Source organism: Mesoplodon bidens, assembly GCF_964165515.1.
Source record: "Mesoplodon bidens genome assembly, chromosome: 7".
Classification (NCBI taxonomy): domain Eukaryota; kingdom Metazoa; phylum Chordata; class Mammalia; order Artiodactyla; family Ziphiidae; genus Mesoplodon; species Mesoplodon bidens.
Genome location: NC_138164.1, coordinates 9962304 through 9981520, shown reverse-complemented (window position 1 = coordinate 9981520; position 19217 = coordinate 9962304). Strand labels below are relative to the sequence as shown.

The window sequence follows — 19217 nt, the reverse complement described above, 5'->3', positions numbered from 1 at the left end:
CCCCGCCTCAGAACCTTCCAGAAGGGGCCCGCCCCTGCCAGTGCCCATCACGGCTCTCTCGGCCAATGGGCGCGCGGCCACCTCCGCAAGCCCCAATGACGAACCCGGCTCTACCTTTCGGGCCTCCCCTCTCCCGCCCCAGCCCGCCCCGCCTAGCGATGACGCACTCACCGCAGCGTTCTGGAACTTTCATTCTCGCCCCCGCTGTCTGAAAGGCCCCGGGGAAAGGGAGGGTGGGGCCGACGGAGCCCGCGCGCGGGAGTCCTCAGTCACCCCGGGCGCGGGGGAAGGGCTCGTCTGCCTCTGCGCATGCGCTCCAGAAAGCGCAGGCGGGAGGGACGAAGGAGGGGGAGGAAGAGGGGCGGGCCAACTTGGAACCAACCAATGACAGCAGCGCGATCTGCTATCTGGCTCCTGCGGAACCCCCGGAGCGAGAGCGCAGGGCCTGCAGGGAGGGGTCCGGCGCCGGCAGCCCTGGAGAGAAGGCGGAAGTGGAGCGAGGACAAGATGGCCGCGAAGGTGGTTGCGCCCCTCCCCCACCATTCTCTTTCCCCTACTCCCACCCCGGCCTTGTAGATGGTCTTCTCGGCCCTCCGGCATTCCACACACCCACATAGCCAGCGTGGCTCTGTCCTAGGACTGACCCCGAGCGACGGGGCCGAAGTTTCCGACCCCAGGGCGCTGCGAGGGTAACTTGCCCAGTGGCACCCAGATCTGGGGATGGAAGGAGCCGGCCGGCCGCCGCGGTGTCTCGCCTCTGCGCGGGATGCGACAGGTTAGCCGGGCAGGCCCCCGGGACCCTCTGTTCATTGTGGTAGCTGGAGGCCGGCTGACCCCGACGCAGAGTGCGGAGGGGCCCGACTTCTCAATCTCTAGGGTCCGATGCTGTGTCTGGATCCTTAGCGAAATAGATGGCTAAAGTCGCTTCTTGGAGCCCGGATGCCTCCGTCACCCCCCAGCGCCCACCGAGAATAGACTCGGCTTCTTGGCTCGGCCCCTTCGCCACCCGCCCGGGCCCCCTCACTTCTCAGTTATTTGTTTAAAAAAAAAAAGAAAAGCTAGGGAGCTCTTTCCTTGTAAGTGAACCAGGCGTAAGGAACCTGGGTTCCGGTAGCCCTGTGTCCTTGATTGAGACTTCCTGAGCCTCTTACTTTCAGTAATTCAAGGTAGTATCTTTCCTGCCCAGACTTTAGGCAAAAACTAAGCGAGAAACCAGGCACAAACGCCTTGAGAATATTACTGAACGAGTGGAGTGCACAAAACAGTGTACCTAGAATTTCACATTGCGGCGCATGATGCGGTGTTTGGGGCCTTGTCATTCTAAGCTTTTCTCAGCACGTTGAATGCTTTCTAGTGAGCGCTTTCAAACAGGCTGGGCAGGTAGTATTCCTATTTAGTAGATGAGTGGGCACAAATAGGTGAACAGATTTTTTTTTAAGACTACCTAGCAGAACTTTTAGTGGCGTGGCTGGAATTAGAAAGGCCTCCAGACTTCGAGAAGGGCTGTCAGACGTCCTTGGCAAAGCCAGTAAAGCCTAGAGACAGATTCGAATATTGGATCAAAGGATGTCCTTTCTGTATTTGCCTTCTGGGGGAAAATGTGATCTTGAGTCCTTGGAGGTAGGTACCTAACTTCTCCCCACTTCCCAAGGAGTTTTATATGATGCTTTCCCAGGGTACAAAGTGCTTTCATTTGCTATTTCATTTAATCATCAAAACGATTCTCAGAGAGAGATCATTCATTCCTGTGTTAGGAGAGAAATGAGGTTCAGAGATGTTATTTGTGGGAAGTTAAACATCTGGCTGAGCTACAGTAGAACCTAGCTCTTGATTCCGGAATCTTTGGTCTTTTTTTATTAGTAATTTCCTTCCTGAAAACACGTGTAACTCGAACTGCAGAGAAAGATGTACACTTCTTACAATTTTCTTTAGCATCTGCAGACTTCCTCTCCCCACCCAATTTATCGAGTACAATCTCTGAACCACACCCTATATTTTGCAGCTTTTTAAACTAACCTCTGACCTACCTACAAGATTTGAACCGGTGGAAAATAGAACGGGTGCCCAAATCCACGGGTTTGGGGTATCCCACGTAGTACCAGTGATTACAGAAAGCTGAACAGATAATCTTCCCTTCTGGTCACTTCCAAAACGCGTTCTAGGATTTGAACTATCTTCTTATCGACTAGAGTGAGAGTTTATGTATTATGTATAAAGTTCAGATTATGATAAATGTCCTGCCTCCACCTCTTTAAATGCACAGGGTTTCAAACCCACTCAGGATCTAAAGTTAAAGTTTGGGTGCCTGGGGCTCCAGTCTGAGGCCTAGAGTTTCTGACTAGGGAAGAGGGTCATGATTAACATTTTTTGAGTGCTTGTCACACGCCAAGCACTGTTCTAAGTGCTTTGCATATATTATCTCATGTAATTCTGTGACATTTTTTTCAGATTTATTTAAATCTCATAGTGTTTACTTTTCAGATTTCTTTGAACCCCTTAGTGTGTACTTTTTTACTGGCACTTCACCTTGATATAAAATATTTGCTTAGTAAATATTTGTTATTTTGATAAAGTCCTTAAGGTCAGAAACTCTGTCATGAACTTTGTTGTCACTTGGTTTGTCCAGGACTACTTAGTATCTCGCCTTGTGAGAAAAAAGTGCTTGGTATATTTGTGACTGGAATCAATAAATAATAGATCATATTCAGTCTGAGTTCTTCTGTTCTTCAGTTGGCTGCAAGCTAATAAATAAATTTCCAATGCAGGTTATATGAGCTTCAGCCTCTCCTACAGTATCACCTTTACTTATTTATTTTTAAATTGTCGACACAGATGCACCTGTAATAAATACTTGGTTTTTGTGATCAAACACAGTCCCATTTACACGGCAACTTAGAAGTTAAAATTGAAATATAAACAGCTTAACACCAGAAATGAAGCAGAATTATATATGTCTTTTTCGCAACGGCAGTTTTGAAATTGTTCTTATACAGGGTAACAACAAAGGCATCACTTCATTATTTTACAGTTCTAAGTTTAGTGTATGCATTTTATTGAAATGGTTATTTTCTAAACATCCACAGCATTCCATCTGTATCTTCTTCCTACAAACACTTTTTCTTCTACCATCTATTTTATCCTTTTTTGTTTTATATTAAAGAATCAAATTTGTTTGACTTGCAAGATTAATGGAATATGGTTTGAAACCAGTAGTGGCTCAAACTTTTATCTTAAACCCAGAGCCTGTCGTATCTGAACCCAAAAGCCTGACTGAAAGAGAAGCACACTATCACTACTAAGACTTCAGCACCTTATCTCTCAGAATCTTCAATTCCTAGAATTTCTCAGACTTCAGGTAATAATTTGTTTTGTGACATTTTTTGTAGATATCCAGTATGAATGGATTTCCAAAATAATATGGATATTCAACTGGTATTTTAGTCTTCTAATAACTAACCTGTTTAAATAATCTAAACCTTTTCACGCAAAGGGGACTGATTTCTGTTTGCAGAGGCATAGGCAGGAAACCTTAGGTTCAAAGGTAATAAATAATGATAAGAGCAAATTTCTAGTGATGGTAGAGCTGCAGCTGCCATAGCGTACTCATTTGGCTCAGGTACTTCAGGAATGAGAATTCTCAGAATTACAGAGCAGATGTGTTATGTTGCCTGGACACCACACTACCAGAAGAATAAGGAAGTGGAGTAAGGAGTTTATGTCTTACAATGAGGCAGTGTTAGTATAAAAAGCATTCCAAATGTGCTAGCCCTCTTAAACTAATGGCAGGCATTCTTTACATTACTTCCTCAATGTCTCTTATGTCCCAACTTTTTTTTTTTGTGGGGGCCGCCCAGGCCATGCCGCGTGGCTTGCGGGATCTTAGTTTCTTGACCAGAGGTTGAACGCATGCCCTCAGCAGTGAAAGCGTGATGCCCTAACCACTGGACTGCCAGGGAATTACCCCCAATTTTTTTTTAGAGGAAGACAAAACTCAAGATGAAACTTTCACTCAAGGATAAAACCCTATTTCTTAAAGGACTTTGGAAGGAAATGCATTTGTACTATGTGAGAATTAGATGTAAAAATGAAAATCAGAAATAGGACAAAATCCCAGATCAACTTTTTCCCTTTAAGCACCTGATTCCTCCCATTTTAGGAACAGGGCTTTCATCACCATGTTCAGCACTACTTTTTCTTTCCTACAGCGTGCTGCCTTTTTTTTTTAAGACTTTATTTTATTTTTATTTATCTATTTATTTGTTTATTTTTACTTTTGCAGGGCCTTAGTTCCCTGACCAGGGCTTGAACCCTCACCCTCGGCAGTGAAAGTGCAGAGTCCTAACCACTGGCCTGCCAGGGAATTCCGTGTCCTTTTAATAATAAGAAATATTTTGCCCTACCACTGGTGATCTGTTGACACTTGCTTTAGAGTCTTTGAAGGGCTATTTCAGGTTTAGCATTCTTGCCATAGGATGAATTTGACTAACAGAGTCGTCAAAACTATTTAAAAGGCAAGTTGTTGTATTGGAGGCTGCTTTCTTTTTATTTCTCAGACACCTTTCTTCTCCCATGAGTCCTCTCTTCTGAGAGCTATCCTGGTAAATCATTTCTGCTAATTCTTTCCAAGATGCCAACAGTATTTAACAGGCACTAACCTAGATCCCTCCTGCCACCCACTAGTTATCCTCACCATCTCTTCCCTAAATGTTAATTTCCTATCCTTCCAGCCCAGAGCTAGGCTTCCTGAGAGGCTAAACTGGGAAAATACTGAACTTCTCTCTGTCTCAACCTCAACCTCTCAGGAGGGAATGGTATGATGTCCATGCACTGCCATCAGGAAAGGTTGTCAATCCCTGAACTTTTTGATAATTTAAGGCCTAGAATCAACAAAAGTCCTAGGTTCACATCTTTCTCCGAAAGTGAAAGAAATGGAGGAAGCTTCAAGTTTGGTGCAATGCTGAACTTCTGATGCCACTCCTTGACATATTAAGAGAAAGCTGATCTAATCTCACTTTTTAGTCTAGTCAGTCTTGAAATCCTGATTTCATATGTTCACTGAAAGAAGAGACTGTTATTGGATGATCTTCCAGCATTCTGAAAATATCTTTTTCTCTAGAAGACTTCTAAGGAGATTGTTAAATGACACCTAATGATTGTTTTCTTGCTCCAGAGATACCCAGCAGGGAAGTCCTTAGAGACATCCAATTTGAGGGAAAATCCACAATTATTCCAGCATTATATTTCTGATATTTGTCAGTGGCCATCTGAACATCAAGATCAGAGTGGGAAAATCTCATTCTCCATCTCCCACTATTTCTCAACTGCTCTTGAAATTAATATCCAAACTTTCTGGTAAATGAAGTCAGGTCAGGGTGGAAGAGACATGTTTCCTTTTTTGGAGTTTTTCATGGTGCAGATAGGTGTGATATAAGGCTGTGGGTTCTGCTTGACTCTGAATAATCATAGCAATCCAGTAGGTTTGCAGAAATGCATAGAAAATGTATGAACAACACCTCATTTCTTAACAGTGGTGAGTCAAAGTGTTGACACAAAACAGCCCAAGTGAGGAATTCTAAGTGTGTTCACTTCCCCTCTCCCCAGCCTTTCTCACCACAGGTCCTGGTCCCCAAATGCACAGATTTGGCCCCCGCTCTGGTCTAAAAGCACAGTGAGATGCCTTTTTGGAGACCATCAGCTTACATCCTTTTCCTGTTTGGTGTCATATGAGGAAAGTGTTCATTTGAATCTCTCCCATGCAATGGTCACTGCTACTTAAATGACCTCTCATTTGGTCCGAGGCGGTTGTGTGGCTGGTGACTGGGCGTCAATGACGAGAAGAGTCCTGACTCCTGGGAAAGGATGGGAGTCAAGTCCGCTCGAACTCAGACAGTTTGGAAGGCTCTGCTCTGGCTGGGGATCGTGCCAGGAGTGCTCTCTGCTTTGGTCAGGGTAGCGTGGTGGACTTTCTTTGGTTCAGACCCTCTTGCCTCCGGCCCCACGGGACCGTAGGTGTGGGTAGCCAGCCCTGGCCGGGGCGCCGCTTCCGTGGACGGTGTCCGCTGGCTGCGGGAGCCGCTGTTTGCCGTGGAGCGCGTGGAGGAGGAACCCGAGCGTGAGCTCCGAGAGCCCGAGGAGGAGGAGCTGGGTTTCACAAGGCGGGCTTTCGGGGCTTCGGCATCTTCTCTGAAGAGGAAAAACAGCAAAGATAGATTTTACGGCCACAGGACGGTGAAAGCTTCCGCTGCGGCTGCTGCTTTCTGAGGTTGTCCGATCAACTCCTCAAGGTGGAAACCTCGAGCTACCACGTAGGGAAACAGGGACTCCCCCTGTGTCCTGAGCCCTTCTGGCAGGCTTGGGCGGGTGTGCGGCCCCTTGGCCGGGAGGTCCACCCTGTTACTCTGGGGGAATGGGCACTCCCTACTGGATGTCTAGACAGCAATCCCCTTGACTGGGAGTTTGCAGAAGCCCTTTCATGGCCCGTAGGCTAGGCCCATTCTCTATTGCATGCCCTTTATAAGTGGAAGGCAATGAGAAGGAACTGCAGAGTTTAGCTATTAAGTCCCTGTTGCGGATAGTTCCACAAGAAAGTCAAGGTAAACCAGTCCTCCTGCCCCTAGGCTGGAACTCCTTACCCACCAGAATAATCCTTTTAACAGATTTAAGGTTAAGAGGAAATGGGACATTTTTGTTGGCTGGTCACTAGGGAGCTGGCGGTAGAAAGGCAGCCTAGGTGAGGAAGGGGGTTTTGCGGAAGGTTTACCGGATTTCATTCGGTCTCTCTTCCTCCTCATATCTCTCTTTGTCTTTCCGTCGGATTAGCAGCCACACCAAGAGGAAAATCAGCAGGGCTCCAGCCACCATACCTGTCACCGCTCCTGCAATCATGCCGATGCTTTGTACATCTGTTTTCTCAGAAACAAAAGCAAAAGTAAAGCCAAACATAAGCTAAGCAACACATAGACTTAAAAAACATAAGCTCTGGACAAGATGAGTATTTCCAGATCTTTGTATCTATCTTCCTGAGTTCCCCATATACCCTTTCTTGGTGTATGACTGTCCCCCTTGATATTGAAGGGGAGCAGAATACGACACCCCAAAATATGCCTCGTTGACATTAGGATTATTTTTAGCTGATTATTTTTGAGAAACAACAGACACAAGAGAAGCTCTGGAAACAGAGCAGAAGTTACCCTTTGTAAGGGAAATTTATATCTATAAAGGAAACCTCCATTTGGTTTTGGTCCCCTCCTGGATGTAATAAATTTCTTTAGGGGGCTGGAAAATTCACACATACTATAAATACAGAGTTAGCTACAACTGTTGAACAGTCCTTGGTAATTACTGAATTTATTTCAGTGATAGCCATGTTCTTCTGTAGATAAAGATGTTGACCTTACTCTTACTTGTGATTAAAAACATTTTACACTGAACCACAGTGCAGAGACAAAACCAAACCAACCCTTTGGGTACTTACACTGAACAGTCACTCGCACCACACAGCTCTCCTTCCCGGCCTCATTGCCCGCTGTGCACTGGTAGAGCCCAGAGGAGGACATGGTGAGATTCTGCAGCAGGACGCGTCCAGGGTGGCTGTAGTCTACACAAGCAGAAAGATGACTGTAATCCCCTAGTGACAAGGTCTATATTTATCGTTTATTGTGTCACTGACCTAAGATTCTATCAATATAATACGGTTTGGTAAGGATGAGGTGAGAGAATCGATCCCTTTTTGGAATGTGGGAAGAAAGGTGAACATTCCTTTAAACTGCAGTGCATCCTCAAAAGTTACAAAAGATTCTGAACATTTAAGGGATACTAAACACAATAATTAGATATAATGGATTTATAGAGTACATTTATTCCTAATCTTAGCACTTTTATTTTTGCCATTTGAGGAAAGAAAAGACAGATTTTTCTGTCCCCGTTTAGGGATGAAAAATGGAAGTTCAAAGAGGTCCAGCAGTGTGTTCAAAGTCACCTTGTGAGTTGCTGACAAAAGCAGATTTAGAATTCATGGAGAGAGTACTGTCCTGCTATCTCAGTAGACCGGTAGAAAGATGACTTACCAATCCTAGATTTGGGAGGCAAACGTTCATCCTCTCCTTCCTTCTCCCGGATTCGCTGCCAGTAATACACAATGGGCTGTGTGCCGGAGGATGACTCACACTGTAAAGTCAGGTCACTTCCTTCTGTCAGCTCTCCTTCCAATTCACACTTGGGCTTTGATGGTCTCACTGGCAAAAAAAAAAAAGATCCCCAAACACCCGATTCAGTGGAAGAACTACATCCTGTTGACTTGTTTTTCCACCCATATGGTCAACTTTTGAGTGTGGATTCAATAGCACTTTGTTACCTCGCCATGCTTTACATCACCCTCCAAAATATACCCACTTACATCCCCTGCACACATATACACCCAATTCCAGTTGTTTCCAGTGGTACTGTTGTAATTTTTAGAGGCTGCCTCAGAAACTCTCTCATCACTTCTCAAAGAAGAGAAACTTTTATAATTGGAAATTTTAGGAAAGTCGAGTGTGATTTTACTAATACTGAAACAGGGACAGAAGTTCATTAACTTGTAAGCAATTAAGAACTTAGTAGTTCTTGCTATCACAAAACAGAGAAATGGACTTGAAACAGATCTGAGAGATTTGTTAAGTATGAGGATACTTTTAAACATAGGAGGATATTTAAATTTTGTAATGGGCTACTGTGGAAAAGTGTAATTATTTTTTCTTCTTTCATTATGGCTAAAATACAAAACATATACACTTCTTCCCAGGGAACTGGACTAGGTGACATCCGTATAATACGAAGGATTGAACAAGAAGTTTTGTACCAGTGTGACACATTTGCCTATCCCTCACCGAGACCTTATTAATAAGATGTAGGCATTTACGAGGGCACTCTGTCTTACCTAAGACTTTTAAGATGACGTGGCTCCACACATAGCGCCCTGAATTCTTCACCTTGCAGGTGTACCGGCCCTCATCGCTGGGCTTCAGAGGCTCAATCTGCAGGGAAGCATCTCCTGCCAGGAAATTGGAAGCAAAGGCCACTCGGCCCTTCTGTTCCTCAGTCAAGTTATTGTAAACATGACGACTGGAGTAAGTGATCACCTGTGGGACAGACGGAGGCAGAGTCAAGTTGTGTGGCTCTCAGCCTTGCCCTCTAACTGAGGTCAAGATGAAGAAAAGATGGGAATTCCTGGTGGTCCAGTGGTTGGGGCTCTGTGCTTCCACTGCAGGGGGCGCGGGTTCACTGGGGAACTCAGAGCCTTCATGCAGCCACGTGGTGCGGCCAAAAAAAAAAAGACGAGGAAAGGAAAGGAAATGGAACAAAGCAGCCAAGCCTGGGGGTGATTCTAAGAGTCGAAGAGATCTCTGTTCTAAACAAACTTAAATACACTATGTTTGTCTAGGCCTTCCTTTTTCTAAGAATACGAACACCTCATATTTGTGTAGCATTTTAACTATAAAGTAGTAATTGTTGCATTAAATGCTCAGGACTTTTCCATTTTACAGGTAAGGAATTTTATTTTTTTTAAATGTTTATATGTGTATTTTTTCATTGAAGTATAGTTGATTTAGAATATCATGTTAGTTTCAGGTGCACAGCACAGCAATTCAGTGATATATATAGATACGTATATGTGTGTATGTGTGTATATATATATACACATATATACACATATATACACATATATACACATATATGCATATATATACATACACACATATATACTTATATACACATATATACACATACACACATATATACATATATAGATATATACACACATATAATACATATATACATACATACACACATATATACATATGTACACATATACCCATATTCATATATACACACATATACAAACATGCATATATAAACATACATATACACATACATACATATATACACATATATACATACATATATATAAAGTCTTTCTCAGATTCTCTTCCCTTATAGGTTATTACAAAATATTGAGTATAGTTCCCTGTGTTATAAGGAATTTTAAATTTGAGTTACAGACTCAAGTTCTCACAGCTGAGTCCAGGAAAGAAGTAAATGCACAGAACTGTCCCCAGAGTTGACTCTGAGGGGAATTGAGAGAATGGAGGCTAAGAAGGGGAGGAGACTTACCTTTCCTCTGCATACCTTCCTCACTTTTGCATTTCCTACCACTTGCACATGATCTGGTCAAAGTACATACACTCCTTGTGCTAAGTGCTTTTACATCTAGTTTATTTCTCACAGTTTTTCCAAGTAGGCATTATCTATCCCCATTTCACAGGCACATAGCAGAACCAGGATTTGAACACGGCAGTCTAAAGCCATCCAGTTCATTGTTTTGGTTACCACAATTACCTCTCCTTGTCCCACCTGCACTCATTTCGCTGCTCAGAAACTGCTGTTCCAGAAAGTTTGGAAATGAAGGAGAAAATGTGAAATGAAAAAATGTGTTTTGTTTTTACAAAAGTTTCGAGTCCAGCTGAAGTTAAGGAGTAGAAGTTTATGGTTAAAATCTAGGTTTGATACTGAGGGATTCATTGTTGGCTTTCCTTCTTTGTCTGGCTTCACTGTGAAGTAGTAAGTTAGGTGGGAAAACATTGTGTCCTTTCCTTCCATAAAATACACGTGAGCTTCATGTCTTTGTTTTCCCTGGTAGGGAGACGAAACTTTAGATTTCCCCAACAGGAAAAAACAATCATGATTTTTACTGGATTTTCATCTGCCTGCAACACTACCTCTAGTTCTTGAACCTTTTCCTGGTTCTCTTAGTCCATCACCTCCTGGTAATCACAAAAACCATGCTGATCTTGTCTACCAAGACCTCAAGCCATGTAACTTCAGTTTTGTCCTCCCCGCCACTTAGCAATCATATTCCTAAAATTACTTGATTTAAACATCAGCAAACATTTATGGAATGACTGCTCCCCATCAGGTCAGGAGGAGGCTATGCAGATGAAGTAAAACCCTCTTCTTATCATCAAGTAATTTATAATCTAGCAGGATTAACAAGGAGAGAAGTGTAAACATAGAAAAAGGAATGATTAACTTGAAAGAGTATCAAGAGACAATGTCCCAGAAGAGTTGGTGGCATTTGAGTTAGGCTTTGAAAGATGAGTAGACTAAATAAGAGATTAGAGAGGCAGGGAGAAGCTTGCTGGAGGGAGCATGCCAGATACAAAGAACAGCACTAAAAAAAAGCAGCAAGCATATGGGAGTCCCCCAGGCACATTTCTGGCTGCAGCTGTTCCAAATTGTTTCACTCTACTTTAAGGCCTTAACCCTATTGTCAATCACGTGATGCCCTGCAGCACGGGAAATGCTTTCCTGAAAAGATATGAAGCCATCCAATAAAATGGCCATAAATGCTCTCACCATTATATCAAAACTTTTCAGTATCATCCATTTTGCCCTTACCACCTCTCTGAAAAAAAGTGTTTTCTCCTTTTTCTGCATGTTCTTTTTCTTCAGCAAATATTTATTGAACGCATCTGCTGGGTGCTTTGCTGGGCACTGGAAAACAAGCAGGAATAAGACACAGTTCCTACCATGGGGCCTCACAGTTTTGTGGGGGAGGGGGAAATGGGGGAGCAGCAAGTAAAATTAAGGTAAACACTGTAATCGATAATACACTTAAAACGTTTTCAGTATTCGATTTTGTCCCCTCACTTCAACCAACACCACAGTTGTGATAATTCTGACATCTTTGTCACTATCGCCAACATATTTTTGAGCTCCAGTTTTATATTTCCAGCTACCTGGCCCCTATAGATGTCTGTCTTCTCCAGTCTACTTTACATAATAATGTAAATTAATGCCAAGTTAATATTAATGTAAAACTCACGCTAGCTCTTTCCCAGATCAAAAACCTTTCATGGCTCTGCACTGCCTCTGAATGATGACCAGATTCAGACCAGGGACATCAAAATGATCTCTGCATTACCTTCCCAACCTCGTTTCCTATTTAGTCCCCCTCACATTCCTGGGTGTAGTCAGGGTACATTTCCCTTGCTTTCATATGAGGTGCGCTTTCTTTGTGCTCACATGCCTTTGCCCACTGCAATTTTCCACTTAGAAACCCCTTTCTCCATCTCTCCACATAAAGAATCCCTATTCATTCTTTTAAACCCCAAATCAATGTTAATTCCTTATGAAACCTTCCCTGATAGGACACTCAGACTAAGAATGCTGTCATCCATAGCATGTCTTGGCACCTTTTTTTTTTTTTTTCCGCAGTACGCGGGCCTCTCACTGTTGTGGCCTCTCCCGTTGTGGAGCACAGGCTCCGGATGCGCAGGCTCAGCGGCCATGGCTCACGGGCCCAGCCACTCCACGGCATGTGGGATCCTCCCGGAGCGGGGCACGAACCCGTGTCCCCTGCATCGGCAGGCGGACTCTCAACCACTGCGCCACCAGGGAAGCCCCCTTGGCACCATTTTTATGTGAGGAGAAAGTGTGAAAGACAAGACATTGGGCAAACAGGTTGCTGGATCCTCTTTCTATAATTCTGGGCATTGTCTGGGAGATCCTTCAGGCCGCTCTGATTTTATGTATGTCTGTTGCCATCGACTGTCTTTGGCTAGGCAATTTTGCAACCCGGCAATCATTTATTTAATAAACACTAATCGAAAACATACTCTACACTTGGCACTGTTCTAGAGATGATAACAATACAGGGAAATGAATTTTATAAGTGTTGTCAGGGACCAGGACATGCCACCCCCAAACATGCCACTTTGCACATGCATAAGGATAAATTTCAGCGGAAGTCACTTGAGCTCCTGAAATCCCTTCTCTGCCCAAAAGCAGAGCCTCCCCAAAGAATTTGTGTCCATGAATCCCCTTTCCCAGGGCAACTCTAACCTCCCCTTCTGGGAGATCAGGGGTGGGCATCACACCCAGACATTGTCACAAACTACCGCATCTCCCATCTATTCTTCTAAGGGTCCATTAATCTTTCCAAAAGGTCATTTGCTTTTCCATAAGTGCCCTTTCTACCCCTCCCGTCCCACACTAAATTAGGTGTACTCTAACTGCCTCTTTGAGTTACTCATTGCTGGGTACTCCCAGGTGTTACTTACACAATGCATGGGTTAATAAAATGTTTGCTTTTTTTCTTATTAACCTGTCTTTTGTCAATCTAACTGACAGTGCCCCAGCCTGAACACCTAGGAGAGTAGAGGGAAAAAGATATTTTTTTCCTCCCTTACAGTTTTAAAGAACAACTTTTTTTAAAAAAAGGTGAAATCGCGACTCTCATATACGTAGAAAATAAACACGTATCAAAGATTTTACTTAACTCGTTAATTAATGATGGAACCGGAAAGCTGTTACAACAGGTTCACAGGAGAACTGGACTAAAGAGTTTATATTCTCCTTTGGACAAAAATCCATTTGCATCCCTATGAACAGGAACCATTTCCATCCTATGGATAGGAAGCTTGGCATCACCATCAGCATTCCACAAGTTAACTTCCATTTCTGCAGAAGTTAATACATGAGGAAAATTAGACCCTAATTCTTCTCCAGAAAACTTGGACTCTAAGCATAAAGCTGATGTTCAGGAGGCACCTCCCTACGGTGTATTGCAGGGAAGGGCCAAGTCTTCAGGCTCAGGTACAGAGAAAGCCACTTTGGTATGACAATGAGGGGAATTAGATACCTTGAAAGCTGTTTCCCATGCGTTCCCGCTCCCCTACAGCTGCGTTCCTTAGGGTCCTTAGGTCTCCAGGTTCAACTCGCTGAGTCTTTACATTAGAGAACCTGAAAGGTTACTGGGAACAGCACTATGGGGGTGTCTGCTTCTTACTGGGATGAGGGTGGAGAGGGAACTGGGGCAGCTTTGCTAGGACAGCACCATCAGGCTGCTCCCTAAGGCTGAGGCGAACTCTTCAAAGACGTCTTAAAGCAAATTGCGGGAGTCCCCTAACCACGTGGTCCAGTGGTCAGGACTCCGTGCTTCACGGCAGGGGGCACGGGTTTGATCCCTGGACAGGGAACTAAGATCCCACATGCCACGTGGCACGGCCAAAAAAATAAAACAAATTGGCAAGCATGGCCCGTTAGAGAATATTTAGGAGAGGGAAGACAGGGTAGGAGGGAGAGTCATCCATAGGTAAGGCTGGACATGTGACCAAAGGCTGGACTTGAATCTTAAGCTGAAGAGATCCAAGATGACAGTCATTCATTCAACACATTTTGAGCCTCCACTATGTGCCAGCACCTGTTTTAGGCACTGGGGGAATTTCAGGGAACACAACACGTACATATCCAGCCCTTGAGAAGCATATATTCTAGTGATGGAAAACAGACATAGAAGAACATTATATGGGAGACCTGACAGCGTGAAATACTATGAAAATACAGAGCGGGGGAGGGGCTTCTGGGCCAGGGAGAGAGACTGCAATTTAAATAAGGTCATCAAAGTAGACCTCACTGGAAGGTGAAATTAGAGCACACACTCGAAGGAGACACAGACCTAGCCTTGGAGTTATCTCGGGGCAGAGAGGTCTAGGCAGAGGAAAGAGCCAGTGCAAAGGCCCTCAGGTGGGAGGGCGCCTGGCATGTTTGAGGAACAGCAGGGAGGCCAGGTAGCTGGAGGACAGTAGATGAAGTCAGGTGCTGGGGCCTCATCATGTAGGGCCTCGTGGGCCGCTGTAAAGATGGCTTTTACTCTGAGGGAAATGGGGGGCCACTAGAGGGCTCTGAGCAGAGGAGAATCAAGACCGATTAACGTTTTGAGAATAGGCTGTAGGAGGCCAAAGGTGAATACAGGAAAACCAGTCAGGAGGCTATTGTAGTGAAGATCCAGGCAAGAGATACGCTGCCTGGAAGGGAAGCAATGGAAGTGATAAGAAGTCATCAGATTTTGAATGGATTTTGAGATAGAACCTACTAGATTTCCCAATAGACTGACTGAGCAACTTATTGAAATGTTTGTGGCATGAGAGTGTGAACTAAAATTCGTATTTATGGCAAAACAAGAACGATTTAAACATAAAGATTCTTCTTTGCCCTTTGCCCCCACCCCCCCACCCCGCTCTGCATCGTGTGTCTGCATTTTGCATTGACCACACCTCCCATCAGCAGGAATGCCTGCTCAGCTGTAAAGAGCAACATTCTCCTAGCCTCAGCAAGACAGCTCCTTAGAGATAATATTCCTTCTTGATCTTGTAAAGGGTCACATGACCCACCACGATGGTGCTTAAATCTGAATTATGTAACCTGTCGATCATATGTCATTTAATGTACAGCCCTCTGGCTCAAAAAACGTATATAGGGCTTCCCTGGTGGCACAGTGGTTAACAATCCACCTGCCAATGCAGGGGACACGGGTTCGAGCCCTGATCCAGGAGGATCCCACATGCCATGGAGCAACTAAGCCCGTGTGCCACAACTACTGAGCCTGTGCTCTAGAGCCCGCGAGCCACAACTACTGAGCCCGTGTGCCACAACTACTGAAGCCCGTGCACCTAGAGCCCGTGCTCCACAACGAGAAGCCACCAAAATGAGAAGCCCGTGCACTGCAAGGAAGAGTAGCCTCCGCTCGCCGTGACGAGAGGAAGCCCGTGTGCAGCAACGAAGACCCAACGCAGACAAAAAATAAATAAAAATAAAATAAATACATAAAAAACGTATATAAAGTGTGTCTTGACTTCTAAGGGGCAGAACAGTTCTCAGAGCTTTCTGAGATGCTCTTCCCGGGTTACAATCCTCAAACTGGGCTCAAATAAAATTTTCCAATTCTTTCTTAGATTGACTGATTCATTTTTCGTTGACAAGAGAAAGAGAAGTCCAGGACTACTCCCAGGTTTTTGGCATGAGTCCACACAGGGAGAGAACTGCCCTCGACCAAGAGAGAACTGCCCTCGACCAAGAGGGAGAAGACTGCACAGAGCAGGTTTGGGGTCAGAGCGTGGGGAGTGGGGAGGGGTCAGGAGTTTAGTTTTGGACTTACTCCATTTGAGGTACCTGCTGGACACCCAAAGGAGGTGTGGAGTAAGCAGCTGCATACTTGTGAGTCTTCTGTGCCAGGGTGAGGCCTGGACTGGAAATAGGCATTTAGGAATTATAAGCATGTGGTTGGTGTTTAAAGCCAGGAGACTGGGTAGGATCGCTGAAAGCATGAATAAGAGGCCAGGAACACAGAAGGGAGAATGAGGCTATTCATATAGTGGATATGGAAACACAAGATCGAGAACTCCAGTAAAATACCAACAACCTCAGAGTAAAACGAGTGACGTCATCTTGGATTGCTTAATATACAAGTCCCACCTCACCTCTGGATGACAGCTCGTCTTCTTCCCACCCTCTCTTCCTAGAGGCTCTCTGAGTCACTGGTGAAGTCTCAGGGAGACCACAGGCCAGGAGGAGGCCTTGGAGGCATGGGGGAGGGGAAACAGCCAACTGGAGAGCTAATTATCCTCGTTATCATTCCAGTAGAGGCTCTCTCCCTACTCCAGCCGGAAAACTGCCACCTGCACAACTTACCCTCTAGGGAGGTGCCTCCTGAACACCGTCTTCAAGCTGAGGAATATTCCGGAAAGTACAGGAAATTAATGGGGAGGGGCAGAGGGCTTTAACTCTAGGAATCTTGGGTTCAGATCCGAGCCCTGAAATCTATCGGGCAAGTCCTGCATGTTTGCAAGTCCGAAAGGTTTAGAGTCCAAGTTTTCTGGAGATGAAGTAAGATCTCGTGTTCCTCACATATTAAAAGAAAACTACTGTAACAATCCTTACCCTACCGACTTCACAGGGTTATAGGAAGAATTAAATTTAAGATGGGAGTTCCCTGGTGGCCGAGTGGTTAGGATTCTGGGCTTTCACTGCTGTGGCCCAGGTTCAATCCCTAGTCGGGGAACTGAGATCCCGCAAGCCATACGGTGTGGACAAAAAAAAAAGAAAAAAAAATTTTAAGAGACAACATTTGAGAATGGGCACAATTCCTTCCCTCGATGACCATTTAGCAACTCCTCAGCACAGCGCTTGGCTCTGGGATCAAGCATGTGAATTAGATGTAGACATGAAAATCCACCAACACAATACAATACACCCACTCAAGGTTTTTTGTTTTTGTTTAACAAACACGTATGTGGTATTTATTTTGTGCTGGGCACTGTTCTAAACACTTAACAAATATTAACTCCTTGCATTCAAGAGGCAGAATCATACAGTGAAAAGTTTAAGACAAGATGAAGGAGATTAAGGAAGTAGGCTCTCCAGTACACTGCTTAGATTTAAGGCCTTTCTTTTGTTTAATAAATATTTGTAGAGTGCCTTCCATGGGGTGGGTACATATATCTTTAACCTGAAACTGGGGCCCTGCAGTTGAATCCTGCTAGAATGGGGTAGTTCTTTGGGATCCTCCTGTAGTTGCTAATTAATAACTGCATTTCCCACTGAGGCTGGGCATCCCAGGGAGGAGTTCTCAGGGCCAGAGAGAGGTTTCTATCCTATTCTTATCCCTTAAAAGGCAACCAGCCTCATGTGCCAGGAGGTGGCCAGCAACATTTCTGAATAATTTCTTCATCCCACCTCACTGCTTTTTGTTTTTCTCCCAATCAGATAAAACCTATGAACTCTGACCCAGAAAAATGTACATGACATCTTATTTTGCAGACAATTCCTTAGGGTTCCTGGTGTTCAACTTAAAGCCCTGTGCTTTAGACTCAGACCAGGAGGAGCTAGGACCACATCCTCCCGATATGGTACTTGTTGGTTTTAAACGTTTGCAGGGCGTTCTTGCCCCACCTCCTGCTGCACTCCATGGGAAGAAGAGGTTTCTTACAGGGTAGAGGAGCTGCCATAGAAATGCCAAACCAGTGGGACAATGGGGAGAGGATGAAACACATTAGCAACAGGAAAAAACTGGAAGCTTTAGAGCTCACCTCCTCTCTAAGAGGGAGTAGGGGGGGCTGATGTTTGGAGATAGAACAAGTAAGCGTGGAACACTTAATAGGCACTCAATTAATGTTATTTTCTCTCTTTTTTCATATTTGTGTACATTTATGTAGGTACACATCACCTATGTGCTTCCTAAGAAGAACAGAGACTCTAAACCTAGAAATCAGTACAGAGCTGGGTGATTTTTAGGGACTTTTGGGTTTTGTGGGCTGTGGGAGGTTGGTGACCCTTTGTGGTCTAGGGGATTTCTTCCTTGTTCATTTTAGTATCTGGACTAATATCAGGAGATACCTTTGTCTCAAAAGGTACTTTTGACTTCGGAGAGCCTTAGGAGGTGTGGTCCAGAGTTGAACCTGACTGCTTTGGACTGTTAGAAGTTCACTACCGTAGGAGCTTTCTAACGTTTTGAACAGGCGCACACTAAGAAATACATTTTTCTTCCTGACCCAGCACACACAGAGCATACACATATATAACTGAAACATAAGTTTCATGAAACAGCGTATGTGCCATATGCCCTGATACTTTCTAGTCTATATTAAAACAAAATGTCTGGTTGCTTAGGATCCACTACTGAGTCCTAATTTTGAGAAACGCTACTGGCTGGGAAGTCGGTAGTCCTCTGTATTCAAATGAGAGCTCCTCCACCTACAGCTGTGTGCCTGGGCTCAACTAATGAAATTTTCTAAACCTTAAGGTCCTCAACTGTCACACAGGGACAAGCTACTTCATAGGACTTTTGTGGGATGAGATAGTAAGCGTTCATGATCACTTTTATTAGGCAGATTCTGGGTTCAAGGAAGCCCCTAAGGTTTCCAAACTGTTCAGCCCATTCATTCCATTCATTTCTATAGTGAAGCTCTCCTGGCTAAAAGCCTCCATTGTTTCCCATCACCTGTGCACGCTGTGGTCTACAGTTTGACCCTCTGAATGTGGCCCCTAAGGCCAGTGCACTCTGGACCACACCTCAGCTTTGACCCCTGCCCTCACATCTCTGAATAGCCTAGTCCCCAAACTTGATTCCGGACAACGTCCTCTGATGTGTCTTTGTCTTGAATCATACAGTCTTCTCCTTCTGAAATGCCTCTCCTTTTATTTTTACCTAAACAACACCTACACAGGTCTCAAGATCAAGCTTGAGGGTCACCTTCTGTGTATACAAGCTTTCCTGGTGTATTGCTTTTCCCTCCCTTTCCCCCAAATCCTGTCTTAATATTAAATGAAGAAAAAAGAGATAACTACAGGTAAGTATTTAACATCTTTGGGAAGCAGAGATTATACAACTTCAAAATAAT

The 19217-nt window shown here is 44.4% G+C and overlaps 1 protein-coding gene across 3 annotated transcripts in view; it reads right to left on the bottom strand.

Annotated features, from left to right (window-relative positions):
- Positions 1–2766: 2766 nt before the first annotated feature.
- Positions 2767–19217, bottom strand: part of CLMP (CXADR like cell adhesion molecule) — a 117086-nt gene continuing 100635 nt past the window's right edge. For all 3 annotated transcript variants that reach the window (XM_081239206.1, XM_081239205.1, XM_081239207.1), the window contains 5 exons: positions 8918–9119; positions 8067–8234; positions 7475–7597; positions 6761–6902; positions 2767–6183 (listed from right to left, as the gene is read on the bottom strand). In XM_081239206.1, coding sequence (XP_081095332.1) covers positions 5883–6183; positions 6761–6902; positions 7475–7597; positions 8067–8234; positions 8918–9119 — 936 coding nt within the window. In that variant the 3' untranslated portion in view covers positions 2767–5882. The remainder of the gene's footprint in view (positions 6184–6760; positions 6903–7474; positions 7598–8066; positions 8235–8917; positions 9120–19217) is intronic.